The sequence below is a fragment of the Aquarana catesbeiana genome, linkage group LG10, assembly GCF_042186555.1.
Source record: "Aquarana catesbeiana isolate 2022-GZ linkage group LG10, ASM4218655v1, whole genome shotgun sequence".
Classification (NCBI taxonomy): Eukaryota; Metazoa; Chordata; class Amphibia; order Anura; family Ranidae; genus Aquarana; species Aquarana catesbeiana.
Window position 1 is genome coordinate 160871933 of NC_133333.1, and position 13635 is coordinate 160885567.

The 13635-nt window shown below is 43.1% G+C and overlaps 1 protein-coding gene across 3 annotated transcripts in view; it reads right to left on the reverse strand.

Moving 5' to 3' along the window:
* The window catches only part of LOC141110987 (synaptotagmin-1-like), a 390027-nt gene that overhangs the window by 13555 nt on the left and 362837 nt on the right, over positions 1-13635 (reverse strand). For all 3 annotated transcript variants that reach the window (XM_073602857.1, XM_073602859.1, XM_073602856.1), the window contains exons 7-8: positions 9150-9267; positions 528-661 (exon numbers count right to left, since the gene is read on the reverse strand). In XM_073602857.1, coding sequence (XP_073458958.1) covers positions 528-661; positions 9150-9267 — 252 coding nt within the window. The remainder of the gene's footprint in view (positions 1-527; positions 662-9149; positions 9268-13635) is intronic.

Sequence of the window (13635 nt, forward strand, 5' to 3'; positions counted from 1 at the left end):
ACTATACATCTTTTCCTCTTTTCCTTATCCAACACCCCAGTACACATCTTTGCCCCCTCCAACTACGCCAGTATGCATCTCTCCCCTCCAACCCCCCCCCCCCCCCCCCGGTAGCAACATTCCACAATAAATTAGTGCATGCCTGCACTATCCCATGGTCTCAGTTTTTTATGCCTCAGATACTCAACTGTGTAACACATCAGAGTCGAGGAGGAGTTAGTGTCACACATCAGAGTCAAACAGGCTTGCAAGCCTGCCATTGAAGTTTAAAAAAAAAATTGCCTTGCCAGAGGTCACAGCATTTTGGACTAGGGGCCCCTTAGGTGCCCGGCACTCAACATCATAACACATTATTTATAGTTTTTTAAATCAACACAGCAGTCCAGTTTAATATTGTAGGGTAAAACATACTCTTTTTTTAATAAGCCTATTAAACTCCCAAACAACAAATAATGAAAACGGAGAAACAAAACCTCTAGGCTTTAAAAAATATCCGAGCTATAATAGTGTTTTTAATGGTGCCCCACCTGGATTTGTTCAAAAGGAACTTCAAAGCTGAATGATTCATTATAGTAGGGATTCAAGGTGTTTTTCTTAATAGTGGTCTTTTTCTTCTTCAATCGCTTGCCATTCTGCATGAGATGAATCTTCACATATGGATCTAAAAATCAAGTAAAAAAATAAATAAAAAACAAGAAAATAACTAAATGGATGCCTTCTAACTATTCTGTTTTTTTTTTTAGCAATTCCCATCTGAAATTTTGCTGAACTCCATTTTGGAAACTTATGTTGGACCAATACCATTGTAGTCCTCAGTGCAGAAGTTATACTTTGATGTTTAGGTGGACTCCCTCTTACTCTTCTTCTATTTATTTAAAATGAGGTTTCTTCCTAAATGTTTGTATATACGCTTTACAACCCCCCCAAAAATGTACATAAAAACATCATGCATCGATTTGCAGATCTCATAAACCCATGATTTGTATACAATATAGAATAGAAAATATATTGTATCAAATGTTTAAAATGAGAAAATGTACTCTTTTAAGAAAAAAATTGTAGAAATAGAGTTATTTTGATATTGATGGCAGCAACACGTCAAAAAAGTTGGGGCAGGGTAATGGATGATGTAGCATCCCCTCTTCTTCTATCAAGAAGAAGAGGTAACTGGTAACTGGTAACTGAAGAGACCATTTGCTGAAGTTTTGGGAGAGGAACATTGTCCCATCCTTGCCTAATTTAGGACTGCTCAACAGTTCTGGGTCTTCTTTGTTGTATTATTTCTTTCAAGTTGCACCAAGTATTTTCAGTTGGTGAAAGATTTGGACTGCAGGCAGGTCTGTTAAACACCTGGACTCTTCCACTACGAAGCCATGCTGTTGTCATGGGTGCAGTATGCAGTTTAGCATTGTCCTGCTGATATATTCAAGGCCTTTCCTAAAAAAGGCAACATCTGGATGGGGGCATATGCTGCATTCAATCCTCGGCATTGATGGTGCCTTTCCAGATCTGCAAGCTGACCATTCAATACGCACTAATGCGCCCCAGTACCATCAAAGATGCACTCAGAACTGAGTGCTGATAACAAGCTGGAAGGTTCTGCACCTTTTTGGTCTGGAGGATGCGACGCCCATGGTTACCAAAAAGAATGTCAAACGTTTATTTCTTTTACCATAGAACAGTTTTCCACTTTGCAACAGACCATTTTAAAGTTTTGGCTCAGAGAAGATGGCGGCGTTTATGGATCATGTTCAGATATAGCATCTTCTTTGCATGATAGAGTTTTAATTTGCATTTTTGGATCGCACGGCAAATTGTGTTCACAGAGAGTGATTTTTGGAAGTCTTCCTGTGTCCATGCAGTGATATCCATCACAGAATCTTGCCTGTTTTTAATGTGCAGTTTAAGGGCCCAAAGATCATGGTCAACCAGTACTGTATTTCAGCCTAGTCCCTTGCGCACAGAGATTTCTCCAGATTCTCACAGTCTTGATGATAGTTTTACATTGTGGAACATTATTGTGTAATTGTTTTTAGAGGCAGCATTTCACAGATTGGTGAAGTTTTGTCCATCGTTCCTCATGAGACACTCTGATTTACTAAGATGCTCCTTTTATACCCAATCATTTTATTGACCTATTGCCAAATAACCTTATTGCAAAATGCAACTATTTTGAAACGTGTTGCTGCCATCATTTCTAAAATTACCTATTTTTTTTCTTAAAATGGTACATTTCTCAGCTTAAACATTTCACGTTTGCTATTCTTCTAGATTGTAAGCTCTAACGAGCAGGGCCCTCTGTGTTGTAAAGCGCTGCATAAACTGTTGGCGCTATATAAATCCTGTATAATAATAATAATATTGTGAATAAAATATGTTTTTTTGAGATTTGCAAATCATTGCCTTCTGCTTTTATGTAGATTTTACACAGCAACCCAACTTTTTTGGAATAGGGGCTGTAACTCCACTGTTTACAGTATATCCCTAAACATATTTTTTTAGGAGTTATAGCCCAGGCATTCCAGCCCCCCCTCCCAAGTTTTCCTTATCTACTTAGCACCTTCCCTGCAGGCAAGAGGGCTTGGCACTGTCTGACCTACAGAGATATTACTATGTCTCTCAGCTGGTATATAATCACTGGTGATTATTTTTAGTACCGGCCAATACAACTATACAGCCAAAGAGTCATCAGAGGTATCCTCATTTGAAACACTTTCAAATCTTTTGCACAGGAAGACTCTATACTGCAGTGAAAGCCCAAATGGGATTACAAAGTGTATGCTGCAGCACTCCTTATTGGAGCAAGCATTACTTCAACCTCAACATGTGCAATTATTTTCCAGATTGTTGTAACCTTCCTATAGAGTAAACCCTCTACATTACCCTTTATTCTGGAACAATGGTAGAGTGATATCCCTAACATAACGGAACAGGATTGGAAAGAATTCCCTAATTTTTTCACAATAATATCTGCACAATATTACCTTATACAACTGTGGTGTTATCATAGAGCATATTTTAAACCTGCTAGATTGTTTGCCTTACACCTTCTGATAACTGAATTTATTTCACAGACCTTTAACATTTCAATATATGTAACCCAGACTGGTGTCTATTTGGTATTGTTGTACTGGTGGTACTAGATATGAGAAGGGCAACCCAAGGTCAAGTTATGTGTATATGGGGTGTCTCAGCCAATGGGCAGGGGTTTTCTTGAATCCCTTGGCCTGCTGGGAGAACCTATACATATTTGGGTGGAGTCAGGTGATCTATGTTCTGTGCCACCTGGATGGCTGTCTGGGTGGACATGTGTCCTGTGCCCCGGGCTGCTAGGCTGGAGATTGGGCCTATCTTGGGGGCATCTGGCTGCTAGGCTGTGTGAGGGCCTACCCAGAAGTAAGAGAGCAGCGCAGAGTTGGGATTGCGGCTTGCAGTCCAACCAGAAGTGATGGTTCTACCGGCCGGAGAACCTGTCAGTGGTCGGAGGTAGAAAGGAAGCTGTCACCACAAAGGGACCAACCGCCTTATTACCAAGGACCACAGTGAGTAACTGAAGCAAGTACCGGAGCAGCATTCTCACCGAACGGGCACGGTGGAGAATCGGGAAACTTCAGGCGGTGATCAAGTCAGGGACCCAAACAGCGGAGGTGACGCTTGCAGAGTAGCCTTGTGTGTCAAGCTAGGGACTGAGCCAGTCAGCAGGGGTGAAGCTTGAGAAGTATCTGGAGTGCCAAGCTAGGGACCCAGTAGGGAAGCGTGGGTGACGCTTGGGGGAGATACCACCTCAAAGATTGGAGGAGCTCAAGGGATTCAGAGTCAGTGAATCAGTCAGGGGGTCTGGGAACTGTTAAAGACTGTTGCCATAGGTGACAGCATTCCTGCATGTGCAGATGTGGCACCTTGCTGGGGCCTTTCCCTGCATGGCTGTCCTCCAATTGAACTCTCAGAATCTACCAATTGAATTTATAGCTAATTAAGGGTGTCCTGGCCCTAACCCTCTTTCACCCAAAATTACAAAAAGGTCTGTTTTACATCCAATAACTTTGTCCATTTTGCACCCACTATGCTTCACAACCCACCACATACAGAAGAATGTCAGCTATCTTTGGCTTGGAAAGTTCTGATTAGACTGGACAAGGACAGAGACCTTGCTACAGTATTTTTGGGGACATAGATTTGGTGCATCTTTCTATGCTAACAAAACCACAGTACTGAACTGGACAGCTACAATGGCTTTGGAAATCAATTAATAGAACCATCTGGTGCTTCCTCTTTATAGAATAGCTTACGAGGCCAGGGAATAGCACACTAATATTGATAAAATATAGAGGGAATGGGTCTCATGCCCAGGTACCTGAGAACCTCAGATCTAAGAATGAAACTCTCATACACCTCAGCACCTCCAGATACACACACTAGTCACCTTAAGAGGTTTCCTTTTATGAATGACACAACATGAAAAGTCAATGTGAATCTTCTTTATTTTCCAACTTTTTTTTCCCAACGGCTCAACAGCTTTCTGATATCTGCTCAGAGCTGCTCTTTCTGTTTGGTATTGTTCACTCCTATGCCTATTTTGTTAAAGGGTAACTCCACTTTCATGGGGAAAAAATAGCAAATAAACAAAAAATAATATAGCGTGTACAATTGCGATGAAAATCATATTGTAATTGAATGTTATTAAAAATGATCTTTCCTTTTCAATCTGCAGACGCTGTAATTTTCTATAGATGCAAAGCAATATGGCTACCTGGAGGTGTTCTGTACACAGAATGTGTACTGACCACTCCCCAGAAACATAATTTCCTGCTTGCATGATTGACTCACCAATTTTCCCAGAAGTCTGCCTAAGATACAAGTCAGATTTCAGGCATCCCCTGCAACAAAAATTTAATTTTTGGTGAGATATTTCCAATAGGAACACGTCTAAAGGGATGCAGGCCCGGCAGCTTTCCTCATTAGTGCCCTGCAGCTGCCACAGCTGACTGATAATTATGAAACCCCTCCCATTAGACCCACTTAGCCCAGAGGCACAGACAAACACACATAGATTTCTTCAGAATAACAAAAGGTAGGAAACTGCAACAAAGGTTGTTATAATCCTTGTAATGTACATAAATCACCCAGGGGGAATGTTTTTTTCCCAACAAAAGTGGAGTAGTTAGGCTCGGTTCACACTGGGGCGACTTGGGATCCGACTTGTACGCCCTCAAGTCGCCCCAAGTCGCCCCAGAAATAGTTTTGATGGGAGTTAACGCTAGTGTCTTAATAGACACTACTGAAGTCGCTCCGACTTCAGAGCGTACTCCCTGTATTACTTTGATCCGACTTGGTAGGCGACCTGTACCATAGAAATCAATGGAAGTCGCCTCCAAGTCGGATCTCTCTGTAAAGTCAAGCGACTTTGCAGGGAAAACCCCTCCCTCCCCCCCTCCCTCCCAGAGAGCTGATTGGCCACAGGCGAAGTCGCCTGTCATGGAGGCGACTTCAAGTCGCCTCGTAATTTGCCGAAGTCGCGTCGGAGTTGCGTCGAAGTCGCGTCGAGGTCGCGTCGAAGCCGCCGTGCAAAGTCGCGCTAAAGTCGTGTTGCCCATGTGTGAACCGACCCTAACGCTTTAAAGCAAAAACAAAACAAAAAAACTGTATCCTTTACTTTGTGCTTTAACTGTATCTATATAAAAAAAAAATCACTTTTGCGTGGACTGATCGTTCAGGCTGTAGGATGTCTCTCGACAAATAAGTTCCCATTTAGATGAAAAAAAAAATCCCTAGCCAACTATTTCATCAGTTTTTACTAGTGTTGCCTACTATTTTTTTTACAAGCGTTGGTACTAATATACTATACTTTTTAAGTATATTATCTAACACCAATCTTTTATTTTTTGACCATCTACTCATTCACAGTTGTAAGCTGGATGCCACATATTAAAATGAAAAGATCTGCACACAGTAATTTGTTGACATATTGGGATTCATAACATATTAATGTGGATACTGTTGATTAATAGATATAAGGATAGTGTATAGAGTTACCCAATCTATTGTATGTTAGAGGCTTAAAGTCACCATAAAATGTATAATCTGACTACAATCTTTGTACAATTTTTTTTAGATTCATCACAGCTATGTGTATGAGGTGCAGTAAAACCTTGGTTTGAGAGCGTTTTGCAAGACAAGCAAACATTTTTAATACATTTTGATTTGATAATATACAAGCAATGTCTTGATATACAAGTAGCATCATGTCACAACTGAGTATAAAAGAGAAGAGAGGTGCCTTTAAGTGTAGGAATATGGTTACATTTAATGAAGGTACAACATTTAGCAACTCACATGGTTGATGATTAAAAGAGACATCTAAGTATGTAGTCATCTGGGGTAAAGCTGTCCACATAGACCATCCTCTGCACCGCCATCGACGTCGTCCCCTCTACGCTGCACTCCACAAGTGCTTTAAGCATCACTTTCAGATGGCTCTACTGCAGGGTAGTCTTCCCAGTCACGATTGCAGATTGACAGCGGTGAAAGCCGCTGGTGCGGAGGATGGTCTATGTGGACAGCTTTACCCTGGATGCCTCCATGCTTAGATGTGTCTCTTTTAATCATCAACCATGTGAGTTGCTAAATGTTGTACCTTCATTAAATGTAACCATATTGCTACACTTAGATGCACCTCTCTTCTCTTTTATACTCTGCAACTCCTGCTGGATTTTGCTTCTAATCCCCTTGTGGAGGCTGCCATTTGTGGATGGACATTTTATGGTTACACAACCTATCACATTGCTATATATTTTTTTTTATACGGACTATAAACTGAAGGATTTATGAATAAATGGTTGTTGGAGTCTGAGTTTCAATTATTTCTTATGGGGAAATTTGCTTTGATATACAAGTGCTTTGGATTACAAGCATGTTTCCGGAATGAATTAGACCCGCAATCCAAGGTTTTACTGTACTACCTAAATTATCCAATTAATGTGTATCCAATTAGGCACACTCACCTGTGGCCCGTTCCATCATTGGATTTTTCCTCTGTGTAGCTGCCAGCTTCCAGGTTTTGCCATCGCTGCAGCAAATTTCCAGCACACATGTTGCTCGGCTTTCAAACAACATGCCACTTTATTAGCCGCTGAGCCACCCTGTACCTCCTAAATGTCTTTCAAAGACTTTCCCCATAAACTCGGTGCTCCTGTGCACACTAGCAAACCTTAGCTTCTCCTGTGTTTCCAGTGCTCTTATGCACTCTAGCAAACTTTAGGGTCTTCTGTGTTTCCAGAGCTAACCTCAGTGTCTCCTATGTTTCTAACAACCCTGTATAAACTTAGTGTTTCCCGAGTTTCCAGCGCTCCTTTGCATGCCAGGAAACCTCAGTGTCTCCTGTGCTGCAAATGTTCCTGTGTACCCCACTGAACCTCTGTATCTCTAGTGTTCACTACAGATCCTACTCTACAGAGACACTATTCATGTGCACTTCAGTGTTCCTAGTAGCCCTGTGCATTTCTGTGCTCCTGTGCTTTCAGTGACCCTTGCAGCCCTATGCTTTCAGAGACTCCTGCACTCTTGTGCATCTAGTGACTCTTTCACCCCAGTGCTTCTGGTGACTCCTGCACCCCTATGCATCATATGATCATAGCTGCCTCCAGGCCCACCTGCCCCTCATCTATCCATTTCATGCATGTGCTTCCATTGTGGAGACGCCTATAAATTCAGTAGCGTTAGGACTGCAAGCATACACAGGGTGCCGTAAAGAGGCCTTGCAGCTTATGCATGCGTTTGCAAATGCGTGCTAACTAAACCCCTGGTTTTAATGCATACTGTTGGACAGTTTAATTTGGTCAGTTGGCAGACTGGTTGGTGAGTTGAGCTATGGAATGCTCTGTTTTTGTCTTTCATGTGTTTGCCCTTCCATGTGCTCCTTGCTGTGAAGGCCAGTTATAGGTGGGGGCAGGGGCCATTTGTTTGTTACTGGTGTAAAATATGGTCCGGGGACACACTGTACACCTTTGCTGCCACTGTGCTCTTGCTGGGTGTCCAGTGTGCTCCCGTTCCTTTAAGGGGGATCGGGCTGCCTCCAAGCCCACCTGCCCCTCATCTATCCATTTAATGCATGTGCTTCCTTTGTGGAGACGCTTATAAATGCAGTAGCGTTAGGACTGCAAGCATACACAGGGTGCCGTGAAGAGGCCTTGCAGCTTATGCATGTGTTTGCAAATGCATGCTAATTAAACCCCTGTTTTTAACGCATACTGTTGGACAGGTTAATTTGGTCAGTTGGCAGACTGGTTGGTGAGTTGAGCTGTTTGGTGAGAATGTTCTGTTTTTGTCTTTCATATGATCCTAGCACACCAGTGTTTCCAGAGACTCCTGCACCCTTGCGGATCCGGTGACCTTTCCACCAGTGCTTCTCAGTGACTCTTGCACTTCTGTGCATCCTGTGACCCTTTGTAACCCAGTGCTTCCAGAGACTCCTGCACTCCATTGTATCCACTCAGTAGTAACTGCATGGGTGTGTCAGAGTGCTGCAACCTGGAAGTTATCCTGTAGCAATGTCCATCACCCCCTGTGGGGGTACTTTAGCCAATACCAGGTGGCTCCCTAACTCCTATGCCTCAGCCCTTCTTAGGGCTCACTGCTTTGCTATACATATGGACATCTAAACATGCCAGCACTCTAGCATCCAGTGTCACTCCGCATCTCCTCAACATCTAATCTTACTCTGTCTCCTCAGCATCTGATTTCACTTTGTGTCTCCTCAGCATGCAGTGTCACTCTGTGTTTTCTGAGCATTCTGTGAGTCTCTGTGTTCCCACAGCCTTCTGTGAACTTTGTAGACCTTCCGGTGTCACTGTGCCCTCTAGATATCCAGTTTAACCCGCATCTCTGTTGCACCCTCAGTGCCTCTCCCACCTGAGTCTTAAACTGAGCTAGATAGTGGAAAGACCATGCTCCTCCAAAAGAGCAAGAACACAATGAGTGAAACTAATTTTAACCTGTCCCAGGAATATAGTAGTGACATAAACTATAGGGTTGACAGACAGCCTGGTCTTGTAAGTAATCCAGATGATGTAGAAGATGTAGCTGAGATGATGTTCACCCCTGTCCCTAAAAGAACATTTCTAACAAGAAAAATTAAGAGTTAAATAACAAACCAGAAAGTCCTCCTACATCCATCTTCTTCAGGTTCTTGGCCTCCAGCACAATCACAGTGAGCTTGCCTGCTGTGGGCACATATCGCAGAGAGAAGCAGATATCTCCCAACTTCTCTTGCTGTGACAAAACAAAATACAAGTGTTATAAAGTGACCATGCAATGATAAGCATTAAAGGCTAATAACAGTTAAGCTACAAAATTAGTTTTGAGCCTAATATAATGCCTGCCGATATCCCTCAATATTAACAAAAAGTTTTGACCCCCGTCAGAGTTGGGATTTTAATGGCAAGCATTACACCTTATTATATAAAAATACAATTCATTTGATTTTTTAAAATCATGTGGCAAAAAACATAACATAATACACAGTATGATTTTACATATAATAAAAAGCAATTGGTGGAATCACTGAAGCTGGGGTTTTCTCCCTTCACCCTAGAGTGAGGGGAGAAAACACCAGCTTCAGTGATTTTCTTACACTTTCATGTCTGTATTCAACCAGCCAATAGTTTTTTTAATATATGTAAAACATTGCTATGTATTATATTATGTTTTTTGCTGCATTTTTTTTCCACATGATTTTAAAAAATCAAATAAATTGTATTTTTATATAATACAGTGTAATGCTTGCCATTAAAATCCCAACTCTGACGGGGTTCAAACCTTTTTGTTGCGTCTAATATAAGGAATAAAATTACATGTTAAAGCGGTTGTAACGTATAATTTTTAAAAATTAAAATAACAAACATTATATTTATTATACTAGCCTACCCTGTGAAATTGTATTGCACAGAGCAGCTCCAAACCCCCTTTTCTGGGTTCCCCTGCCTGCATTGTCTGCTCCTCCTCTTTTGTGTCTTCCCCCACAGCAAGCCGCCTGCTGAGGGGTAGACATGTGGGCTTGATCCCAACCCAGGCTGTGTGTTCTCATAGACACATGCGGCATGGTTTGGCCCCACCCCGTCCCTCCTCAAGATTTGATTGACAGCAGAAGGAGCAGAAGGAGCCAATGAGGAGAGGAACACTGACAAGCGTCACTGCAGATGGGCACAGCTTTGGATCAAGAAAGGACTCGATAAGTAGGAAGGTGAGGGGGTGATACAACTACTGGGACATTTTTTACCCAATGCAGGGAATGCATTTAGGTAAAATGTCCTGGCTTTAGAATCACTTCAAATATTTATTTCAATAGTACTCACTGCTCTGCTAATCTTAATCTGCATACAAAGAAACAGTATCACATACAGTATCTAACAGAAGTGAGTACACCCCTCACATTTTTGTAAATATTTTATTATATCTTTTCATGTGACAACACTGAAGAAATGACACTTTGCTACAATGTAAAGTAGTGAGTGTATAGCTTGTATAACAGTGTAAATTTGCTGTCCCCTCAAAATAACTCAGCACACAGCCATTAATGTCTAAACTGCTGGCAACAAAAGTGAGCACACCCCTAAAAGAAAATGTCCAAGTTGGGCCCAATTAGCCATTTTCCCACCCCGGTATCACATGACTCGTTAGTGTTACAAGTTCTCAGGTGTGAATGGGGAGCTGGTGTGTTAAATTTGGTGTTATCGCCCTCACTCTCTCATACTGGTCACTGGAAGTTCAACATGGCACCTCATGACAAATAAATCTCTGAGGATCTGAAAAAAAGAATTGTTGCTCTACATAAAGATGACCTAGGCTATAAGAAGATTGCCAATACCCTAAAACAGACCTTCAGTACGGTGGCCAAGACAATACAGCAGATTAACAGGACAGGTCCCACTCAGAACAGGCCTCGCCATAGTCAACCAAAGAAGTTGAGTGCACGTGCTGAGCTTCATACCCAGAGGTTGTCTTTGGGAAATAGACATATGAGTGCTGCCAGCATTGCTGCAGAGGTTGAAGGGGTGAGGGGTCAGTCTGTCAGTGCTCAGACCATACGCCGCACACTGCATCAAATTGGTCTGCATGGCTGTCGTCCCAGAAGAAAGCCTCTTCTAAAGATGATGCACAAGAAAGCCCTCAGTTTGCTGAAGACAAGCAGACTAAGGACATGGATTACTGGAACCATGTCCTATGGTCTGATGAGACCAAGATAAATTTATTTGGTTCAGATGGTGTCAAACGTGTTTGGTGGCAACCAGGTGAGGAGTACAAAGACAAGTGTGTTTGCCTACAGTCAAGCATGGTGGTGGGAGTGTCATGGTCTGGAGCTGCATGAGTTCTGCTGGCACTGGGGAGCTACAGTTCATTGAGGGAACCATGAATGCCAACATGTACTGTGTCATAGCGAAGCAGATCATGATCCCCTCCCTTCAGAGACTGGGCCACAGGGCAGTATTCCAACATGATAACGACCCCAAACACACCTCCAAGACTACCACTGCCTTGCTAAAGAAGCTGAGGGTAAAGGTGATTGGCTGGCCAAGCATGTTTCCAGACCTAAACCCTATTGAGCATTTGTGGGGCATCCTCAACCCGAAGGTGGAGGAGCGCACAGTCTCTTACATCCACCAGCTCCATGATGTTGTCATGGAGGAGTGGAAGAGGACTCCAGTGGCAACCTGTGAAGCTCTGGTGAACTGGTGCCCAAGAGGGTTAAGGCAGTGCTGGAAAACATTGGTGGCCACACAAAATATTGACACTTTGGGCCCAATTTGGACATTTTAAGTTAGGGTGTACTCACTTTTGCCAGCAGTTTAGACATTAACGTGTTGAGTTATTTTGAGAGGACAGCAAATTTATACTGTTATACAAGCTGTACCCTCACTACTTTACATTGTAGCAAAGTGTCATTTCTTCAGTGTTGTCACATGAATAGATATAAAAAAATATTTACAAAAATGTGAGGGGTGTACTCACTTTTGTGAGATACTGTACATCTTCAATTAACCACAATAGGAACAGGTCTCGCTACCTCACCGTTGAACAAGCAATGGATTGAGGTGGGAGAGACAAGTATAAAGGAGTGTTGAGCAAAATATTAAGGCCACAACAGAAAGAAATAAAAAAGGGTTCTCAATCTCAAACAACTGTAGGGATCCTGTCTTAAACTGGACTGTCCCTAGTGTAAATTTAGTGGTTGCAGCTAGGCTGCAGTCAGCTTGAGTTCTGTTTGTTTATGTCATGTGTGTTTGTTCAAAGTCCAGGACATTGTTTGCTCATGTCTGCTACTGGGGAATGTTCTCTAGTATACAAAGACAATACAATGCTGTAGGTTATGGATATTTGTTTCACTTTGCACAATTAGGCTCTGTTCACACCAAAGAGGTAAGACTGAGTGAGCATGCTTTTTTGAATGTTCACACGCTTTGCGTTCAAGGCAACTCATTCACTTCGATGGGCTACCCTCTGCACAAGAAACATGCAAAAAAAGGTACCATTTTAAAAATCTGCACAAACATGCATGGTAATGTCCGTGAGTTTGCAAGATGCCCGGGTTGCCATTAAAAATGAAATGGCACTGCCACACTTCTGCAAAGGGGCTGCTCCTTTTTTGCGTTGCAGGAAAGTGTGAGATTTTGTGTGCGTTCCTGCATTGCACAGTTGTGAACATAGTCATACTGAAGGGTTTTTTACAGTGATGTTGGCTGGGGAAGAGAATAAATATTTGAGGAGACCTTCTAAAAGGGTCCTTCCCTCTTAGGCTTTGGCTGAAGAGAATGTGTGTATAAGGATGTCCAGTCCTGTGGGGGATGTGAGTCCACAGAGGTCCAGTTCATGCCTCCTGGGCCTGCTGCCTGGAGAAGAAAGCTTAAGCTGAAGAGTTCTGTTTAGTAAATTGCAAGCCCTGGCTTAAAGGTCCTCTACCAAAAAAATGCCAGTTTCGGTTTTATAGTAGTTCCAACTACTAACAGGGATCGACTGGCCATCGGGACTACCGGGAGATTCCCGCTGGGCCAATGGCTCAGTGTGGGCCGGTTTTAGCCGCATCTGCGGTGCGTGGCGTTCTACCCGTCAACCGCCGACAGCTGGTGCCTTATGGGTAGATCGAGATTTACCCAGTATGCAGAGTAGCGCAGGAAGCATTTGTCTGTAGTAAGTTCTCTCTCATGTCACGCAGCGCTGCTCGCTCCCCGGTGGCCCCTCCTCTCTTCTTGTCTATCCCAGATGATGTCACAAGCCAATGGGGATATACGAGAAGAGAGGAGGGGCCGCCGGGGAGTGAGCAGCGCTGCTAGACACAAGAGAGAACTTACTACAGACAAAAGCTTCCTGCACTACTCTGCATGTTGGCTAGTAAGATTCCATGATGTGCCCCGATGATGTGCCCTATAATGTGCCCCCTGATGTGCCCCATCATGTGCCCCCAGATGTGCACTATAATGTGCCCCATCATGTGCCTTGATGTGCCCCATCATGTGCCCCCTGATGTGCCCTATAATGTCCCCCATCATGTGCCCCGTGCCCTGATGTACTATGTGCCCCGTGCCCTGTGCCCTGATGTGCTCCGTGCCCTGATGTGCTATGTTCCCTGATGTGCTATGTGCCCTG